The sequence below is a fragment of the Mustelus asterias genome, chromosome 19 (genome assembly GCF_964213995.1).
Source record: "Mustelus asterias chromosome 19, sMusAst1.hap1.1, whole genome shotgun sequence".
Taxonomy (NCBI): Eukaryota; Metazoa; Chordata; class Chondrichthyes; order Carcharhiniformes; family Triakidae; genus Mustelus; species Mustelus asterias.
Window position 1 is genome coordinate 7,878,129 of NC_135819.1, and position 21,317 is coordinate 7,899,445.

The 21,317-nt window shown below is 50.3% G+C and overlaps 1 protein-coding gene across 4 annotated transcripts in view; it reads right to left on the minus strand.

The window, feature by feature from the left end:
- Positions 1-327: 327 nt before the first annotated feature.
- The window catches only part of LOC144507738 (non-receptor tyrosine-protein kinase TYK2-like), a 111,895-nt gene continuing 90,905 nt past the window's right edge, over positions 328-21,317 (minus strand). For 2 of the 4 annotated variants that reach the window (XM_078234992.1, XM_078234993.1), the window contains exons 16-25: positions 17,138-17,289; positions 15,516-15,666; positions 14,044-14,138; positions 11,547-11,739; positions 9,188-9,306; positions 8,646-8,818; positions 8,003-8,120; positions 7,309-7,419; positions 4,098-5,451; positions 328-3,027 (exon numbers count right to left, since the gene is read on the minus strand). In XM_078234992.1, the coding sequence (XP_078091118.1) occupies positions 5,314-5,451; positions 7,309-7,419; positions 8,003-8,120; positions 8,646-8,818; positions 9,188-9,306; positions 11,547-11,739; positions 14,044-14,138; positions 15,516-15,666; positions 17,138-17,289 (1,250 nt within the window). In that variant the 3' untranslated portion in view covers positions 328-3,027; positions 4,098-5,313. Of the gene's footprint in view, positions 3,028-4,097; positions 5,452-7,308; positions 7,420-8,002; positions 8,121-8,641; positions 8,819-9,187; positions 9,307-11,546; positions 11,740-14,043; positions 14,139-15,515; positions 15,667-17,137; positions 17,290-21,317 lie in introns of those variants that run through there. The other 2 variants (XM_078234994.1, XM_078234995.1) reach the window with 2 other exon arrangements.

The window sequence follows — 21,317 nt, forward strand, 5'->3', positions numbered from 1 at the left end:
TATCGCCGACCCGCCAGAAACACACTTTTTATTCACTCATCTTAATTTGCCATCCAGGGAGCTCTGAATTTGTTAGAGGGAATATGCCTTAACTGTGCTTCAATTCTCTCTTCTCTGAAGGAAGTCCATCGTTCAGATACTGTTTTCCCTGCCAACCTTGGGCTCCAAATTATTGGACCCGGATCCGTTATTATCCCCACTGAAGTTTTCTTCCCCCGCCCCCCATGGTGTGGGAATACTGCACCCAAATATCAAAATAAAATATAAAACTGCAGGAAAAACCGTGAACTTATTTCAAAAGCATAGCAAATAAATATTTACATGTAGTCCAGATAAAATGGATTTTTAATTTCACATCCCAATTTCCCTTAATTATTGGGAGCATAATTTAACCTAAACAATGCTGTCATATCTGACAGTACAAGAATAAAAACTCACTCCACTTTAACACTCAATAGATTCAATGTTTGGCAATATATATGGAATTCCTTCCCCACTTGTGCAATTAAAAGATTCCTTTTAAACATTAACAAAAAAAAAACAAACGAAATACAATCTCTTTCAAAAAGTACAAAGCATAGGTCCAAGATAAGGGGGTTCTGGTGATATTAGTTTCACACAGAGTGGATAGGATGCTCACAGTGTGGTGAGGAGATGCATACGTCACTAAAAAAATATTCTTCTCATATCTGAGCTGACAAATTGTGTTTCAGGAATGAAGCACAGCGTCCATGGGCAGATAAAGGAAGGAGGACAAGTGTGAAACCTGCAAAGTCTGAACTAGGTTGTCTCCTGGGAGGGAGGGACTCACTCACACACACACACACACTCACACACACACACACTCACACACACACACTCACTCACACACACACACTCACTCACACACACACACTCACTCACACACACACACTCACTCACACACACACACTCACTCACACACACACACACACACTCACACACACTCACACACACTCACACACTCACACACTCACACACTCACACACTCACACACACACACACACTCACTCACACACACACACTCACTCACACACACACACACACACTCACACACACTCACACACACTCACACACTCACACACTCACACACTCACACACTCACACACACACTACGAGACAGTAAACAATCAGGCTGAAGACAGCAAGTTCTTCCGCTGTTAAGTTATGAATATTCTCATTCAAAAGCATAACTGGCAAAACTCCTTTAATGCAATCCATCAAATGGAATTAAGTTGACTGCAGTTCAATTCTGAATAAATAGGTGATGCAGGGAAAGTCAGATGCAACTCCAGTAAGGGTGCAACAGATAAAGGACTTCAGACAACACTGAATACACAGACCGACAGACACGGACAAATAATATTTTCAATCTCGTTCCTGGACAATTCAATCATTGTCGCTGACCAGAAGGTCAATGCTTGCTCGGAGAAGGAAAAGTGGGACAGACAAAGATTTAATCTTGCCCGATCCTGTTTAGAAAGTGCAAATATGTAAAGATCAATAAGAGTGACAGAGACACACACCCAGGAATCCAAATCAGAGGAAGCTCTCCCCATCACTGTGAACTTATAAGAATGATACGACTTCACCAGTAAGCTGATCAGGTATTATTCTGCAAATAATAACATGGCATACTTTATCCCCATCACAGACAAATCACAATTAATATATATAACCGAGAAGAGTTTTTCAAAAGTCCCAGAAACAGTTTTTTTTTGGTATTTGATATATATCTTTAGTCCAGTTCAAACCATCTATTTACATTGCTGTCCTCTTCAGTTCAGGTCTTCTTGCCTGTTCAGCGATAGGGTGATGCAAATCTGAACCCCTCTCACAGTCTGAATGACGCCTGTCAGTGTGCTTGGGCTGGAGAGAATTAGGTCAGAGTTTCTCACTCCCACCCGTTTCAGCAAACTCACCATCATCCTGCATGGTTTGCTCCTTAAAGATGGAAGGTTAATAATGGCTTCTCAGTCTCTGCTCTGTCAAATCTAATCCAAAGTGCAGTCATACAGCATTCGCGTTTTTTTTTTTTGCATCTCTGAGAAGACACGATGAACAAGGTGAAACATCAGCAGCTCAAAGTCTGGAGCTGGGTTGTCTTGGAAAACGGTTGGCCCCGAGGTCCATGCTGCAGTCATGTACTTGCACCCTCTCCGCATTCTCCAAAGCCCCCAATCAAACTCACCGTGCAGGAAAGTGCATGGCTTTGTGGAATCGCCCCTCGTGGCTCAGGCTGCTTGACAGCGATGTGGCTCACCCCCCCCGAGGTTCACTGAAATCGGTCACTCGCTGCAGAGCTGCCATCACATCCAAAGTCTGAGCAGTCCCAACACCCCGAGGAACCGACAAACAACCAGGTCCTGATGGTCCAGGAGGCAGCCAGATTGAAAACAAAAAAAAATCGAAAACCATTCAATGGGAAATCTGCTTTTCTCAGAGTGAGTGAATTGGATGGAGCAATGACAGTGAAACTTGAGCAGAAATACAACTGTACCCACTGAAGATCATTGTAAATGTTTTAAAATAATATTAATGCAGTTCACTGCCATCCACCAAGCTCGGTAATTCCTTCCAAACTGTTTCCCTCATGAGTGGATCCTGTTTGAAACATTAGTTGCATCAGGCTAACGCCACAATTCATCATCCGTAATCTTCACTTTAGTACTGGCACCAAGATCTGTATCCTCCAAATGTCACCGTCACGGGATATAAAGTGTGTAAATACCAATAGAAGGGATGCGGTGGGACAGTGTGTGCAGGAACACCTCGGTCAATAGTACGAATGGCAATCACAAACATAGAGGAAGGGACTGATCCCATCACTGCCAGGTGAAAGCATCGTGTTTAAGATCAGCCACCTCTCCCCTGCCTCCTCTCATCACCAGCCATCGTAAGGAACGCTGATGGTTCAGTACCTATGGTAACGCAGGCAGCTTGGTTTGGCACAAGGTTCCACCCGCCCACCACCCAGTTCAGGGAGAACATCCATGTCCAGTTTCCTGGCTTCAGTGGACAGAGTAAGAAGTTTAACAACACCAGGTTAAAGTCCAACAGGTTTATTTGGTAGCAAAAGCCACACAAGCTTTCGGAGCTGCAAGCCCCTTCTTCAGGTGAGTGGGAATTCTGTTCACAAACAGGGCATATAAAGACACAAACTCAATTTACATGAATAATGGTTGGAATGCGAATACTTACAACTAATCAAGTCTTTAAGAAACAAAACAATGTGAGTGGAGAGAGCATCAAGACAGGCTAAAAAGATGTGTATTGTCTCCAGACAAGACAGCCAGTGAAACTCTGTGGGGGTTACAAATAGTGTGCCATGAACCCAATATCCCGGTTGAGGCCGTCCTCGTGTGTGCGGAACTTGGCTATCAGTTTCTGCTCAGCGACTCTGCGCCGTCGTGTGTCGCGAAGGCCGCCTTGGAGAACGCTTACCCGAATATCAGAGGCCGAATGCCCGTGACCGCTGAAGTGCTCCCCAACAGGAAGAGAACAGTCTTGCCTGGTGATTGTCGAGCGGTGTTCATTCATCCGTTGTCGCAGCGACAATCACCATGTTCTCTTCCTGTTGGGGAGCACTTCAGCGGTCACGGGCATTCGGCCTCTGATATTCGGGTAAGCGTTCTCCAAGGCGGCCTTCGCGACACACGATGGCGCAGAGTCGCTGAGCAGAAACTGATAGCCAAGTTCCGCACACACGAGGACGGCCTCAACCGGGATATTGGGTTCATGGCACACTATTTGTAACTCCCACAGAGTTTCACTGGCTGTCTTGTCTGGAGACAATACACATCTTTTTAGCCTGTCTTGATGCTCTCTCCACTCACATTGTTTTGTTTCTTAAAGACTTGATTAGTTGTAAGTATTCGCATTCCAACCATTATTCATGTAAATTGAGTTTGTGTCTTTATATGCCCTGTTTGTGAACAGAATTCCCACTCACCTGAAGAAGGGGCTTGCAGCTCCGAAAGCTTGTGTGGCTTTTGCTACCAACTAAACCTGTTGGACTTTAACCTGGTGTTGTTAAACTTCTTACTGTGTTTACCCCAGTCCAACGCCGGCATCTCCACATTCAGTGGACAGGACAGCTCCGAGTACCTCGTCATGGACTGAAGCGCTGAGCTAAGGTGTTTAAGCTGCAGAGGGACAAATTCAATGACTTGCCGCTGAACCCACATCCCGGGAATGAACAAAATAAAAAAAAACCGTTCAGTAAATCAGAAATGTGCAAAATGCACAGATCTATTGGCACTGACTAACAAGACCCAACATCTGTAATGTTAAAACAATATCGAGTAAAGCAGTCAGACTGTCACTGGACTGAGGCATGGCTGGATTTTCAAACTTATTCTGAAAATAATCTTGCTGTAATCACAGCGGCAAGAGATTACACCAAAGAGTACATTTATATCGGATTAAACTTCATCCAGAGGGTCAGAGACTCAAAGGTGCCAAGAGGCATCCTTCACAGTGAGAGAAAAGCCATTGCCATTCTGCACAGGGTAAATATTCTGGTTGATATTAAATGCAAAGCAAAAGGGAAATGTCTATATATATATATATCTGATTTCCCCTATTTCAGAACAGACTCAAACTCCCAACAGAGAAAGGGGGAGAGGGGGGGGGGAAGAGAGAGGGGAAAGAGAGAGGGGAAAGAGAGAGGGGAAAGAGAGAGGGGAAAGAGAGAGGGGAAAGAGAGAGGGGAAAGAGAGAGGGGAAAGAGAGAGGGGAAAGAGAGAGGGGAAAGAGAGAGGGGAAAGAGAGAGGGGAAAGAGAGAGGGGAAAGAGAGAGGGGAAAGAGAGAGGGGAAAGAGAGAGGGGAAAGAGAGAGGGGAAAGAGAGAGGGGAAAGAGAGAGCGAGGGGAAAGAGAGAGCGAGGGGAAAGAGAGAGCGAGGGGAAAGAGAGAGCGAGGGGAAAGAGAGAGCGAGGGGAAAGAGAGAGCGAGGGGAAAGAGAGAGCGAGGGGAAAGAGAGAGCGAGGGGAAAGAGAGAGCGAGGGGAAAGAGAGAACGAGGGGAAAGAGAGAGCGAGGGGAAAGAGAGAGAGAGGGGAAAGAGAGAGAGAGGGGAAAGAGAGAGAGAGGGGAAAGAGAGAGACAGAGAGGGAGGGAGGGAACATAAGAACATAAGAAATAGGAGCAGGAGTAGGCCATCTAGCCCCTCGAGCCTGCCCCGCCATTCAACAAGATCATGGCTGATCTGAAGCGAATCAGTTCCACTGAGGGAAGGGGGAGACAGAGAGGGAGGGAAGGGGGGACACAGAGAGGACATTGAGAGGGATGGGTGTTTATAACTTTTGCAGGATGTTTGAAGTTTCAATCATCTTGTATCTTTCAAAAAGCTTCTGGAAGAATGGAATCAGTTCCTCGAACGTGGGTCGCTGAGCTGGATCCGACTCCCAACATTTGTTCATCAGCTGGTAAACCTGGGGAGAGGGCGAGAGGAAAAGAGAGTCAGCTTCATTCCTCAATAAACAACGGAGAAAAGGCAAGCATTTTCCTCCCCCGACACAAGCTGATGCTTTGGGTGGGACCCCTTTACAGCCAGTCATCTTCTGATCCCCTTCCTGTCATGGAGATACAACCTATTACTGCACAGCGACCCTGGATACCATCTGATAACCTTGGCACTCAGTCAGCAGCAGCTAGTCATTCTCTGACCCATCAGTCACCCTCTGCAGTACGAGAGGGTGAACATCACTCAGGACTGAAAATCCTGGCATTAACAGACTCATCGCTACAGTCAGGCTGGCTGTGCGACTGCGAGTGTTGCTCTGACTGGGATCCGCACCAGCTCAGCACCGGCCTGGGACCCACTCAGGAAACATCCACTGAGCTGCCAGGGAGAAGATGAACACTGCCCACGTGAAACAACCGAGAGTACCTGACCTCCCCACTCCCACATCCACAACAGATACATCTGCATCGGACACTGGGGATAGTGAATCTAACAGAAACAAACTCCAGCAAATATTCATCAGCTTTTGGGTTGTTTCCTGTACAGTTGATGTGGAACAGGATTGGTTGCAATGGTGACTTCACCCGTGTTTGGGAAAACTAAAAGCCTCTTTCTACAGATTCTTCAGGTGGACACGTTGTTCGTCCTCGAGGAGAGGGGGCAATGAAACTGCGGAATTTAAAACAAGCTGCCCATTCCCCTCACCCAGTCGGTCACACTTAAAAGGTACCAGGGTCCCGAAGGCAGGTTCCAGAGAGTTAAAGAAAACAATCTGAAGTAAAGTCAGGATTGCTCCCCGTGCTTGGGATAGAATTGATCTGTTCTCCAGCTATACGTCCAATCGGTGCGGGAGGGGGCGCGTCAGATTTCTGAGGCATTGGGGTTGGTTCTGGGGCAGAAAGTGGACGGATCGTACCTGAGCAGGACTAGAACAAACATTCTCGCAGGGAGGTTTGCTAGCGTTGCTAGCGAGGGATTAAACTAGATTGGGAGGGAGATGGGAACTTGCTCAGATTGGGAAGAGACAAAACTGCTACCAAGAGTAGTAGGGGTTTAAAAAAAAAGGGCGGCATGGACAAGTTGGGCTGAAGGGCCTGTTTCCATGCTGTAAACCTCTAGGACTCTGACTCTAAAAGCAGTAAGCAAAGTTAGAAGGCAGACTAAGTGAAGCATCAAATAGGATGAGAATGCAGAACGGGCATTTACCACAAGGGAGATGATTTCAAGGCCCAAATGGAGGTAAATGGGTCTGGAATAATCACCATGTCAGAGGCAAGGTGGCCAAGACCAGGAACTAAATATTCATCATTTAGGAAGGACAGTCTAAAAGGAAAAGGAGGTGGGGTAGCGCTATTAATAAGGGACAAGATCAGTATATTAGCGAGAGAGGATCTTTGCTCCAAGGTTCAAGATGTAGAGTCAGTTTGGCTGGAGTTGGGAAACAGCAAGGGACAACAAGCAATGATGGGAGTCGTTTGCCGATCATCAAACTGCAGTGGTAATGTTGCACGCAGCATAAATCAGCAAATTCGAGCTGTGTCTAACGCGGGTAATGCAGTAATAATGGCAATCTGCGATCTACACACAGACCCGGGAAACCAAATTTGCGCTAGTGCTGTGGATGGAGAATTCCTGGTGTATGTGGTGGGTTTCTGGAGCAGAATGTTGAAGAATCCACTGGGGATCGCGCTGTTTTAGATTTGTGTGATGAAAAAGGACTAATTAATAATCTTGCTGGAAGGGAAATAGTGAGCATAATGTGACAGAATTTGAGACATGGGGAGAACCGACTAACAGGAATATGGAAACAGTTTTCTGATCTTACCTCTAAGGGACAGGACTTTGGACAAGGCAAACGCTGGCCCCTCTCCAGCAGATCAATCAGTCGTACCACGGTCATCTGTCCATGTGTCACTCCAATCATCTCAATAAATTTCTAAGGAGAATGGTTGAAAACACCCAAATAAGTCACAGAACTAACCTCGTTCCAACAAAGTTAAAGGAACTCTTTCAAACGGAATCGTCAACAGCAAACATGCCAGCTACACAAACTGAAACCGTGTGGCAGAGTGTGCAGACGGAGAGAGGAGCTACAACGTGTGCTGTGCACAGCGACACCTGGATCCCGCTCCCTGCCACAGCGGCAGGGTCACCTTGCTGTAGAAAATGTTCTGGCTGGTGCCGCACCCTTCACAGTTACCACAGGCAGCACATTGGCGATGCAGTGGGACCAATGTGCGTCCGTTAATGGCACAGTGCATCTCACTCAGGTTCTGAAGCCATCTCACTGACCAGATCAAAGTTACATTATTCTCCATCATTCAGATAGCCCACATCTCACAGGACAAACAGCACCAGATCATGGCACTCATACAGAGAACCGGCAATAGCAAAGAGCGGGCGGGCGAGCGTGAGGGGGAGCGGGCGGGCGAGGGGGAGCGGGAGAGCGCGAGGGGGAACGAGCATGAGGGAGTGAGCGTGTGCTTGAACTTGAGGAGGGGAAGGGCAAGAAGACTTACCGCAGGTGGGCTCTGGCGGGCTTCACAGAATGTGAGAAGCTCGTACAACGTAACTCCAAATGACCAAACATCAGAGGCAAAATTGAACTTTCCTTCCTTGAGGCAGTCCACAGCGTACCTGAAGCAAGACACAAGAGCACTAATCGAGCTTTCTGAGTCACAGCGACAGTCAGTCATTAACACAACTGCCAGGGGGGGTGAAGAATCACAGCTCCCTGTAGCTCCTCACGTTGGCTCTGGTGAACACACAACTCAGGAATGAAACCGGCTCCTCTTCCCGCTCCGCTGTCAAATCTCACCATGAACAACAGAGAGCTTGGTATTTGCTCAGAGAACAGACACTCGCCATTCCCCCACCCCCACAAACCGCCCCGCGATTCCCCCGGCTCCACAAACCATCCCGCGATTCCCCCACCCCCACAAACCGCCCCGCGATCCCCCCACCCCCACAAACCGCCCCGCGATTCCCCCGGCTCCACAAACCATCCCGCGATTCCCCCACCCCCACAAACCGCCCCGCGATCCCCCCACCCCCACAAACCGCCCCGCGATTCCCCCGGCTCCACAAACCATCCCGCGATTCCCCCACCCCCACTCAGCGTTTACCCCACCCACTGCTCCATGTTGCTGTGCAGGGACTCACCAGAAAACAGGGCTGTCTCCATCATCCTTCACTCGGTAGTAGTCCTGGTGTTCTGGGATGGCCTTGGCAAGCCCAAAGTCTCCAATCTTCACCACATTCTCATTTTCCACCAGTACGTTTCTTGCAGCCAGGTCACGGTGCACGTAACGCTGGGATTGTAGGTAGGACATGCCCTGAACGAAAGACACAGAGAGCAAGGGTCAAAGACCTGTCCACTCGCGTGAGAAAGTGAGGCCAGGTCGAGGGATCTCTGTTCTGGCACACTTGGTGTCACACTCTGTGTACAGTTCCTGCATTGCTGCAATGTTAGCTAACGGCACTGACAGGCTGGGACTGAACACTGGAGGTGTCGGTTTTCATCAATTGTTGTGGAGTTTTTTGCTCAATCCTCTCTGGCAAGAATTTCCCTGGAGTCCACCGCAGTGATGGTGCCATCTGGACAGGGCAGTATAGCAACACAATGCAACACACCAGCATCACTCAGTATGGAGAGATTTGGGGTATTTACTCAAAGGAAACAAAGATCCAGTGTGTATTTTTACCTGACAAATCTGCCTTGCAAAGAGCAGGAGCTGTCCAAGTCCGACAGTGTGCTTTGGGAGGTAATCCCTCAGGCTGCCCAGAGGCAGGTACTCCATAATCAGCTGTACAATCTGACCTCCTGAAAACACAGCAAAGCAAACACTCAGCCTAAAGGTCCGATTTGTCCGAGTTCACAACAGCAGCTTACATCAAGATAGCAACTTGGATGTAGCAAAGCGCTGCAAGGTTAGAGTGCACTCGATTCAGGAAGGTCACACAGATTGCTTCACTCCGTGTCCGGTGCTCAAACCCTCCTCCAGACCTACGTGCAGCTCTTTTGTTTTAATCTAATCTCTGACGGTCTCCGGTGGAGTTCTGCAATTTGAAGGATGTGTGTGTTTTGAGATCCTGGTTTGCAACCCCCCCCCCTCCCTCCCCCGCCATCATCATTCAACAGCTGGAAGCAAACGCCTGGATCGATTCTACAGCTTCACTGTGCATCGGGGAAACCAGGAGAGGCAGAAACACAGATCAACCAATGTCCTTCTCATTCCCTTTCCAGTCTTTCCTTCAGCTATTTGGTCAATGACAGTTTTTTGGGTTTTCACCCTCTGCCACAGAAGAATAGAATCCATAGAATCCCTACACTGCAGATGGAGGCCATTCAGCCCATTGAGTCTGCACCGACCACAATCCCACCCAGGCCCTATTCCCGTAAACCCCACATATTATCCTGTTAATCCTCCTGACACTAGGGTCAATTTAGCATGGCCAATCTACCTAATCCGCACATCTTTGGAGTGTGGGAGGAAACTGGAGCACCTGGAGGAAACCCACGCAGACACGGGGGAGAACGTGCAGACTCTGCACAGACAGTGACCCGTGGCCGGAATTGAACCCAGGTCCCTGGCGCTGTTAGACAGCAGTGCTAACCACTGTGCCACCCAGTGTTAGTTTTCTGGAATGTAACTATCCATGTACAACAAACATCCCCTCACTGTCTGCAGTTGCTGCTTTCCACTGGCACTGTCTATTAGATGTATTTATCTAGGGAGCTTTCCAATGCCTTCTTTATTTTAGCTGCTGTTTACTTCAGTCACTTTCTGATTTATATTTATCTCAGCCTTGTCTTCCCTTTTTAATTCTTCCCTTTTTAACACTTTCTCTCAGGATTTGGACAGCATTCCTTCTTCAAACAGTATCACCCGTTTATTCATCCAGTGTGTGGGATATCGGTGGCACAGTGAGTTAACACTGCTGCCTCTCAGCACCAGGGACCCGGATTTGATTCCCGGCTTGTGTCATTGTCTGGGTGGAGTTTGCACATTCTCTCCGTGTCTGCGTGGGTTTCCTCCGGGTGCTCCGGTTTCCTCCCACAGTCCAAAAGACATGCTGGTTATAGGTGCATTGGCCATGCTAAATTCTCCCTCAGTGTACCCGAACAGGTGCCAGAGTGTGGTGACTAGGGGATTTTCACAGTAACTTCATTGCGGTGTTAATATAAGCCTACTTGTGACACCAATAAACTTTAAACTCTTAACAAATGACGATAATTTAAGTGACTCTGAGGCGTGTTTGGATGTCGAGGATGTTAATGATACCCAATAAAAGCAAGTTTGTTTTGTTCCTTAGGGAGCAGATCGAGTTACTGTTTTGGGGTTACAGCCAGCGTGGGTTACAGCACCAGAAATGCTGCCCTGTTCTGCACTCCAGGCTTTCCGCTACAACATGGGCAGTGGGATTACTCCTAAACCGGTGCTGAGTTTAATATTGAGGGTCAATAGCGGTTGGCATTACTTTCTCAGGAGACTAAGGAAATTTGGCATGTCAGCTACGACTCTCACCAACTTTTACAGATGCACCATAGAAAGCATTATTTCTGGTTGGATCACAGCTTGGTCTGGGCTCCTGCTCTGCCCAACACCGCAAGAAACTACAAACGGTCATGAATGTAGCCCAATCCATCACGCAAACCAGCCTCCCATCCACTGACTGTCTACACTTCTCACTGCCACAGCAAAGCAGCCAGCATAATTAAGGACCCCACGCACCCCAGACATTCTCTCTTCCACCTTCTTCTGTCGGGAAAAAGATACAAAAGTCTGAGGTCACGTACCAACCGACTCAAGAACAGCTTCTTCCCTGCTGCTGTCAGACTTTTGAATGGACTTACCTCGCATTAAGTTGATCTTTCTCTACACCCCTAGCTATGACTGTAACACTACATTCTGCACTCTCTCCTTTTCTTCTCTATGAATGGTATGCTTTGTCTGTATAGCGTGCAAGAAACAATACTTTTCACTGTGTTGTTAATATGTTAATACATGTGACAAAAATAAATCAAATCGAAATCAAATCCCGGCTGCCTCCCGAGGTTACCTTGCTCACTGCTGCTGCCTTTGTACTTGACGATGTTGTCGTGGTACAGGGTTTTCAGAATCTCAATCTCCCGGGTCCAGCTCGTGTGGAGTTCTTCGCTGCACTCGGACTTCAAGGATTTCACAGCCACAACCTCCCCCGTGCCATCGTTAAACGGGTCATAGATATACAGGCCCACTTTGCCAAAATGGCCCTAAAACAAAGCAAAGTTGTACAGCTTCACATATCGCTGCCTCTGTCCAATCCCTTCCCCATTGCTCCCCACACATAGGCCACGTGATACTGTCTCAGCAACGCCTGCTTCCTCCTGCAGCCCAGACCATTGCCCAGGATGCATGTCACAGCCAGAGTTAATCTCACGTACAACATCCCCACACTCAGACAGACAGGACGGAGTAGCTCTCACTGCACAGGGAGCAGGATTGGAAATCTGTTACAGCCCAGTGGCTCTCAGCCACATGGCAGCTCAAACACACTCACTGATACCCAGCCAGTGTGGCTGGTTACTGATACCCAGCCAGTGTCGCTGGTTACTGAGACACAGCCAGTGTGGCTGGTTCCCGATATCCAGCCTGAAAAGACTCTGTGGTCAATGCAGCTTAAACATCGTTCTACTAAGTACAGGCACCATTATTGTACTCTGATACAAGAACCCTTCTTTACACAGTGACACTGACCATTCACATCTGCATTAGTATCTGGACAGACACAAGGTAAATCCTCTTTGGTTTACTGATTCTATAGATCCTTGGTGAAATCATTTTGCCTCAATCACACTCCAATTGCAGTAGATTCAGGTCCCAAAGAACATAATGCACCCAAACAGTGCTCCAGATTCAATATGTTTAGGGGCGGCACAGTGGTTAGCACTGCTGCCTCACAGCGCTAGGGACCCGGGTTCGATTCCCAGCTTGGGTCACTGTCTGTGTGGAGTTTGCACGTTCTCCCCGTGTCTGCGTGGGTTTCCTCCGGGTGCTCTGGTTTCCTCCCACAGCCGATTAGGTGCATTGGCCGTGCTAAATTGCCCCTTAGTATCAGGGGGACTAGCAGTGGTTACTAGCTAATACTTGGAGTTACAGGGATATACAAGGCCTGGGCTGGATTCTGGTCAGTGCAGGCTCGATGAGCCAAGTGGCCTCCTTCTGCACTGTAGGGATTCTATGATTCTATATCCCTCAAGGCGGCCACAGGATGGCTGCTGTAAGAAATGGAACAAGTGTTGAAGATGCAGTGGAGGTGATGTTACTAAAGATGGTGCACACTGCGATGGGAAAAGTCCAGGGAACTCAACTCCACATCAGAATTCATTCCACCTGACCTTGGAACACTCGAATCAGAGAGCAATCCACTCCCCTCCCCTCGAGTCACTGCCTGTCATTTGGAAAAAGACCCGTTTATTCCTACTCTTTGCTTCCTGTCTGCCAACCAGTTTTCTATCCATCTCAAAGCACTACCCCCAATCCCAGGCGCTTCAATTTCACACGCCAAAGCCTTCCGAAAGTCCAACTAAACCGCATCCACTGGCTCCCCCTCATCAACTCTATGAGCTACATCCTCAAACAACTCCAGGAGATTTGTCAAACATGATTTCCCTTTTGTAAATCCATGTTGATTCTATCCGATTCTGCCACTGTTTTCGAAATGCTCTGCTATAAAATCCTTGATAATGGACAATGAATTTTCCCCACTACCAGTCAGGCTGACTGGTCTATAAAACAGTAAGAAGTCTCACAACACCAGGTTAAAGTCCAACAGGTTTATTTGGTGGCAAAAGCCACTAGCTTTCGGAACAGGCTGTTCCTTCGTCAGGTGGGTGGGAGTTCTGATCACAAACAGGGCACAAAGACACAAACTCAATTTACATGAATAATGATTGGAATGTGAGTCTTTACAGCTAATCAAGTCTTAAAGGTACAGACAATGTGAGTGGAGAGAGCATTAAGCACAGGTTAAAGAGATGTGTATTGTCTCCAGACAGGACAGCTAGTGAGATTTTGCACATCCAGGCAAGCAGAAACTGTGATCAGAACTCCCACCCACCTGACGAAGGGACAGCCTGTTCCGAAAGCTAGTGGCTTTTGATACCAAATAAACCTGTTGGACTTTAACCTGGTGTTGTTAGACTTCTTACTGTGTTTACCCCAGTCCAACGCCGGCATCTCCACATCATGGTCTATAAAAAAGTCCTTCAACAAGGACTTCAAAATTCACATGAGAAAAAAAAGACAAGAACTAGCTTTGTGCCGGTTTCTGTTCCAGGCAGAAGCAGAGGTTGAGGTGAGAGATGGGAGGGACTGAACCTCACTCTGTTCTGTAACTGGACCAAGTGGTGAGTGAATTCAGCATTCAGAAAGTCAGTACACCTCGCTGTCAGAGCACAGTGTACATTATCGTCGTCACCTTGTACAGAAAAACACACCAGGCTCAACTCCTCTCACAACAGCTACACACCGACAGTTCAGTGCAAAGATAGCGATACAATGGCAAGGAATCTCACCTCTCCAAGGTCTCGGACTTTCTTCAAGTAGCGTTTCTGGAAGATCGTGGGGTCTGAGACAGTTGGCACTGAATTTTCACAAGATATGTCTGGATCTAGGTGTCAGAAAGCCATTAAACATTAGAACTGGGAAACTGAATCCGCAGCATGAAGCATGGGGCAGAACGTAATTACCAACAGGGTCAAACATCACTGCAGCAATGTTTTATTGTCCTTTCCATGTACAGAAGAGACAAAACCAAGTGCAGTTCGACCAGAGTTTGCGTGCAAACTTTCCCATTCTGAGCAAATCCCTTCCGATTCATTCCCATTCCGATAGTTTGATTGGAAGTTTGATCTACCAGTCCCACTCTGGGTGTACGGAGCACCATACAGATCCCCACAGCAAAGGCTGCATCACAGTCATACCGTCTAAACAAAATCACGTTTTGCAGTTATTAATCTGCAGGGATCTTCCATTAACAAGACTTCCAATTCACCCATTTACCCACCCAGAAACCCCACAGCAGCTCACTATAGTTTGCACCAGTCCAACGCTGCTGGATTTTCCTGTGTTGAGCTGAAGAAATGGGCAGATGTCAGAAAGCTCTGAGAATCAGGAGCAGCTCAGGTCAGCGCTGGCTGACAGGGAGCGCTGGCTGACAGGGAGCGCCGGCTGACAGGGAGCGCCGGCTGACAGGGAGCGCCGGCTGACAGGGAGCGCCGGCTGACAGGGAGCGCCGGCTGACAGGGAGCGCCGGCTGACAGGGAGCGCCGGCTGACTGAAGGCCTGTTGGAGGCAGGGTGCCACCCCCACCATAGCCTCTGCCCTCCCCGAGCCTCCTCTTCCCCCCATCCGAGCCTCCACTCCCTCCCCTTCCCCCGAACCTCCCCGACCACCATCCGACTGCCCGAGCTTCCCTTCTCCACCACCCGAGCCACCCCTCCCCTCTGCCCGAGCCTCCCCCCTTCCCCGCTGCTCGAGCCTCTCCTCCTCCCCCCCCGCCCGAGCCTCTCGCCCTCTCCCCCGCCAGCCCCCACTCCCCTCCCTCCCCCGGTCGAGCCTCCACTCCTCCCGAGCCTCCACTCCCTACCGCCCCACCCGAGCCTTCACCCCCTGCCCCGAGCCTCCACCCCCCTCTCCCCGCCCAAGCCTCCACCCCTTCTTCCCCCTGCACGAGCCCCCACCCACCCTCCCCAGCCACCAACCCCCTCCCCCCCACCCGAGCTTCCACCCCCCACTCCCTCCCGCCCGAGCCTCCACCTCCCCTCCCCCCCGCCCGAGCCTCCACCTCCCCTCATCCCCGCCTGAGCCTCCACTCCACCCCCCCGCCCCCCCAAGCCTCCACTCCCCCCCCACCCCCTGCCCAAGCCTCCTCCCCCCCCGCCCCCCCGAGCCTCCACTCCTTCCCCCCCACCCGAGCCTCCACTGCCTCCCCCCTCCAGCTGAATCAGCCATACTAAGGAAGGAGTGGTGGGTCTTGATGCCTTACTTTGCTGTTGCAGCATGGTGAGTTCCCGCAGAATTGTCCGGAAGGATGGTCGTTGGTTTGCCTCATAGCTGTGGCACTGGCTGTTCAGGTCAGCGAGTTCCTTGCAGGAAGGTTCTGGAAGTTTCCCTTTCATCTCGTAAAACCGCTCTTTCTGTGAGAAAACAAAATCAGAAGAAGGTGTTGTGACGAAGGGTCACCCAGACTCGAAACGTTGGCTCTACTCTCTCTCCACAGAGGCTGTCAGACCTGCTGAGACTTTCTGGAAATTTCCGTTGATGGTTATATCAATGTTGATTTCAGTTTGGAAACTAATTGGAAAATTCTATCAACTTGCTTCGAATTTCACTCCTCACCCTGTCTTCACATCGCCTATCGCTGGGACTCTCTGCTTCCTTCCTTTGACTAATCTTCGTTTCAGAGGATATCAATATTCCCTCGGCCCATGGGATCCCATTGCTACTTTGCAGACACTTCCTCACACCCCGTTTCCTGGAACAATTCACTTCCTTTCTCTCTATTTCTCCGTGTCGCCTGTTCTGACAATGCTGTCTTTCATACCAGTGTTTCCAATAAAGCTTCCTTTGTCCTCAGTTGAGGATTCATCTCCATTGCGGTTGGCAGGACTCTGTCTGATCCATTTCCCACACTTCTGCTCTCACCCTTTCCCGCTCTCGGATCCACGGTGCTGTTTGCTGTCCTCACTCTCCGACTGCACATTCAAGACTGTATCCATGGCCATTTCCATCAAACTCCAATCACACCCCCATTACCGCCATCCTCACCAGCTCTCCCTTGAGAATCCCTACAGTGCAGGAGGCGGCAATTCAGCCCATCGACTCTGCACCAACCACAATCCCACCCAGGCCCTATTCCCGTAACCCCATACATTTACCCTGCCAAACCCCCCTGACACTCAGGGGTAATTTAGCATGGCCAATCAATCTAACCCGCACATCTCTGGAGTGTGGGAGGAAACCGGAGCACCCGGAGGAAACCCACGCAGACACGGGGAGAATGTGCAGACTCCACACAGTCACCCAAAGCCACAATCGAACCCGGGTCCCTGGCACTGTGGGGCAGCAGTGCTAACCATTGTGCCACCATGCTGCCCTTCTGAAGGGACCTTTCCCACCTGATACCCTCGTCCATTCTTCCATCACCACCAATACCTCCTTTTTCCATGGCAACTTCCCATACAAGTGTAGTTGTTCAAACACCTTCCATTCTAATTCCTCCCTCCCCACCGTTCAGGGCTCCAAGTTATCCCGAAAGGTGGAATGTATTCCGCTCGATTTTTACATGGTAACGCCCGCACTCACAAAGCCATCTCTCCATCATTGAGACGGACAGACAAACAACTGCTCCGGGGCTCAGCAGTCGCACCAGTGCAGCCACCCAGGGAAACTCAGTCTGTCACGGCAAGGATCCTCATTCTCACTCAAAGGAAACACCTCACTGTTTTTTCTCTGCCCACTACAAGCATGGGAAGAGAGTGCAGCCTTAACCCTGCCTCCCTCCTGTCACTATGTCCCAGGACACTGCTGCACCGCCCAGTCAGCCCACTCTCTCCACAGAGGATGAGCGGGGGGTGAATTCTTTGCCAGCTCAGGTTGCGGTTTTACCTCCGACAGTGTTCGTTCCCTCAGTGGAACCTCTCCATTGCAGCATATTTCCAGCACGGTCGTCCCAAAGCTCCACTTGTCGGCACCCAGGCTTAACTTGCTAACATTCTGGACACACTCCGGAGCGATCCAGGGAATTCGCTCCACTCGCTCTGGGAAAGCAAGGAAAATCAAGGATCAGGGCTTTACCAAGAACGGTTTATCTTCAATCCTCAGCCAAACATTCTGAACATGAATCGGGATATTGATGCGGTGACTGGAGTCTGGGGGTGACTGGAGTCTGGGGGTGACTGGAGTCTGGGGGTGACTGGAGTCTGGGGGTGACTGGAGTCTGGGGGTGACTGGAGTCTGGGGGTGACTGGAGTCTGGGGGTGACTGGAGTCTGGGGGTGACTGGAGTCTGGGGGTGACTGGAGTCTGGGGGTGACTGGAGTCTGGGGGTGACTGGAGTCTGGGGGTGACTGGAGTCTGGGGGTGACTGGAGTCTGGGGGTGACTGGAGTCTGGGGGTGACTGGAGTCTGGGGGTGACTGGAGTCTGGGGGTGACTGGAGTCTGGGGGTGACTGGAGTCTGGGGGTGACTGGAGTCTGGGGGTGACTGGAGTCTGGGGGTGACTGGAGTCTGGGGGTGACTGGAGTCTGGGGGTGACTGGAGTCTGGGGGTGACTGGAGTCTGGGGGTGACTGGAGTCTGGGGGTGACTGGAGTCTGGGGGTGACTGGAGTCTGGGGGTGACTGGAGTCTGGGGGTGACTGGAGTCTGGGGGTGACTGGAGTCTGGGGGTGACTGGAGTCTGGGGGTGACTGGAGTCTGGGGGTGACTGGAGTCTGGGGGTGACTGGAGTCTGGGGGTGACTGGAGTCTGGGGGTGACTGGAGTCTGGGGGTGACTGGAGTCTGGGGGTGACTGGAGTCTGGGGGTGACTGGAGTCTGGGGGTGACTGGAGTCTGGGGGTGACTGGAGTCTGGGGGTGACTGGAGTCTGGGGGTGACTGGAGTCTGGGGGTGACTGGAGTCTGGGGGTGACTGGAGTCTGGGGGTGACTGGAGTCTGGGGGTGACTGGAGTCTGGGGGTGACTGGAGTCTGGGGGTGACTGGAGTCTGGGGGTGACTGGAGTCTGGGGGTGACTGGAGTCTGGGGGTGACTGGAGTCTGGGGGTGACTGGAGTCTGGGGGTGACTGGAGTCTGGGGGTGACTGGAGTCTGGGGGTGACTGGAGTCTGGGGGTGACTGGAGTCTGGGGGTGACTGGAGTCTGGGGGTGACTGGAGTCTGGGGGTGACTGGAGTCTGGGGGTGACTGGAGTCTGGGGGTGACTGGAGTCTGGGGGTGACTGGAGTCTGGGGGTGACTGGAGTCTGGGGGTGACTGGAGTCTGGGGGTGACTGGAGTCTGGGGGTGACTGGAGTCTGGGGGTGACTGGAGTCTGGGGGTGACTGGAGTCTGGGGGTGACTGGAGTCTGGGGGTGACTGGAGTCTGGGGGTGACTGGAGTCTGGGGGTGACTGGAGTCTGGGGGTGACTGGAGTCTGGGGGTGACTGGAGTCTGGGGGTGACTGGAGTCTGGGGGTGACTGGAGTCTGGGGGTGACTGGAGTCTGGGGGTGACTGGAGTCTGGGGGTGACTGGAGTCTGGGGGTGACTGGAGTCTGGGGGTGACTGGAGTCTGGGGGTGACTGGAGTCTGGGGGTGACTGGAGTCTGGGGGTGACTGGAGTCTGGGGGTGACTGGAGTCTGGGGGTGACTGGAGTCTGGGGGTGACTGGAGTCTGGGGGTGACTGGAGTCTGGGGGTGACTGGAGTCTGGGGGTGACTGGAGTCTGGGGGTGACTGGAGTCTGGGGGTGACTGGAGTCTGGGGGTGACTGGAGTCTGGGGGTGACTGGAGTCTGGGGGTGACTGGAGTCTGGGGGTGACTGGAGTCTGGGGGTGACTGGAGTCTGGGGGTGACTGGAGTCTGGGGGTGACTGGAGTCTGGGGGTGACTGGAGTCTGGGGGTGACTGGAGTCTGGGGGTGACTGGAGTCTGGGGGTGACTGGAGTCTGGGGGTGACTGGAGTCTGGGGGTGACTGGAGTCTGGGGGTGACTGGAGTCTGGGGGTGACTGGAGTCTGGGGGTGACTGGAGTCTGGGGGTGACTGGAGTCTGGGGGTGACTGGAGTCTGGGGGTGACTGGAGTCTGGGGGTGACTGGAGTCTGGGGGTGACTGGAGTCTGGGGGTGACTGGAGTCTGGGGGTGACTGGAGTCTGGGGGTGACTGGAGTCTGGGGGTGACTGGAGTCTGGGGGTGACTGGAGTCTGGGGGTGACTGGAGTCTGGGGGTGACTGACGCTTACACACAGCTCACTGGGTCTTCTGTCAGTTCCAGTTTCTCTCTGAACTCCTGCCTTACACACCTACACCTGCTACTCACAGCACCTTTAACACAGTAAAATGACCCAGGGCACTTCACGGAAGTTTTATCAGATAAAATCTCACACTCAGCCACATGAGAGATATCAACTACGTGAGCATCCAGGTCAGAAACTCCAAGGTATTTTGTGAAGTCCGCCTGGATCATAAGTTTTGCAATTTGAATTTGGCGCGGGTGAGCATGAAATGTTTCACTTCAGGTATGATTCAAGTGACCCACTAGGGAGCTTTTATCAAACAAAGTTTATTTAAGAATACAGTTAACACAAAGAAAACTAGCAATGACTTATACCAATTACAAAAGGAAAAAACCCATGATATTTTATAACTTTAACTAAATATACCGTGCCAACACAACAAACCTCTTTATAAACATACACCTGCCCCAGGTTTCACACAGAAAATACGAATGCTCATATGGTTTTTCAGCTTAGCAATACCTGCTGTGAATTAGTCTCTTGGATAGAATTGAAACTCTGGCTTCCCAGCCTTGTAACTTCCAGCAGACCTCGAGGTAGAGATAAGGCCACTGCTAGCCTTTAGCTTTTAACCAGCAAATCACTCACAGCAAAGCTTTCACTCCAGGAAGGCAAGAAAAACTGCTTCCAACACAACAGAATTTCTATTGACAGAGAGGGACACACACACACTGCTTTCAGCCAGGCGTCCACACACCTTCTAACTAAAACAGCAGCCTAAAACTGAAAGTAAAGGAACTCTTGTCACTTGACTTGTCAATTATTCTTCTCCCGAAGGCTCATAAACTTAAGGACATTGCATTAAGCCCAGATTAAAAATAAACAAAACCCCATTTAAACAGCAATAAAAGGATATCTAAGCAGACAAAGATAGGTGGAGGGGCAGGTAGTATTGAGGAGGTGGGGAGGCTGCAGAAAGATTTAGACAGTTTAGGAGAGTGGTCCAAGAAGTGGCTGATGAAATTCAACGTGGGCAAGTGCGAGGTCGTACACTTTGGAAAAAATAATAGAGGCATGGACTATTTTCTAAACGGTGACAAAATTCATAATGCTAAAAAGCAAAGGGACTTGAGAGTCCTAGTCCAGGATTCTCTAAAGGTAAACTTGCAGGTTGAGTCCGTAATTAAGAAAGCAAATGTAATGTTGTCATTTATCTCAAGAGGCTTGGAATACAAAAGCAGGGATGTACTTCTGAGGCTTTATAAAGCACTGGTTAGGCCCCATTTGGAGTACTGTGAGCAATTTTGGGCCCCACACCTCAGGAAGGACATACTGGCACTGGAGCGGGTCCAGCGGAGATTCACACGGATGATCCCAGGAATGGTAGGCCTGACATACGATGAACGTCTGAGGATCGTGGGATTATATTCATTGGAGTTTAGGAGGTTGAGGGGAGATCTGATAGAAACTTACAAGATAATGAACGGCTTAGATAGGATGGACGTAGGGAAGTTGTTTCCATTAACAGGGGAGACTAGGACGCGGGGGCACAGCCTTAGAATAAAAGGGAGTCACTTTAGAACAGAGGTGAGGAGAAATTTCTTCAGCCAGAGAGTGGTGGGTCTGTGGAATTCATTGCCACAGAGGGCTGTGGAGGCCGAGACGTTGAGCGTCTTCAAGACAGAAATTGATAAATTCTTGATTTCTCGAGGAATTAAGGGCTATGGGGAGAGAGCGGGTAAATGGAGTTGAAATCAACCATGATTGAATGGTGGAGTGGACTCGATGGGCCGAATGGCCTTACTTCCGCTCCTATGTCTTATGGTCTTAACTCGGCAACAATGAATACAAACAAAGCTGTT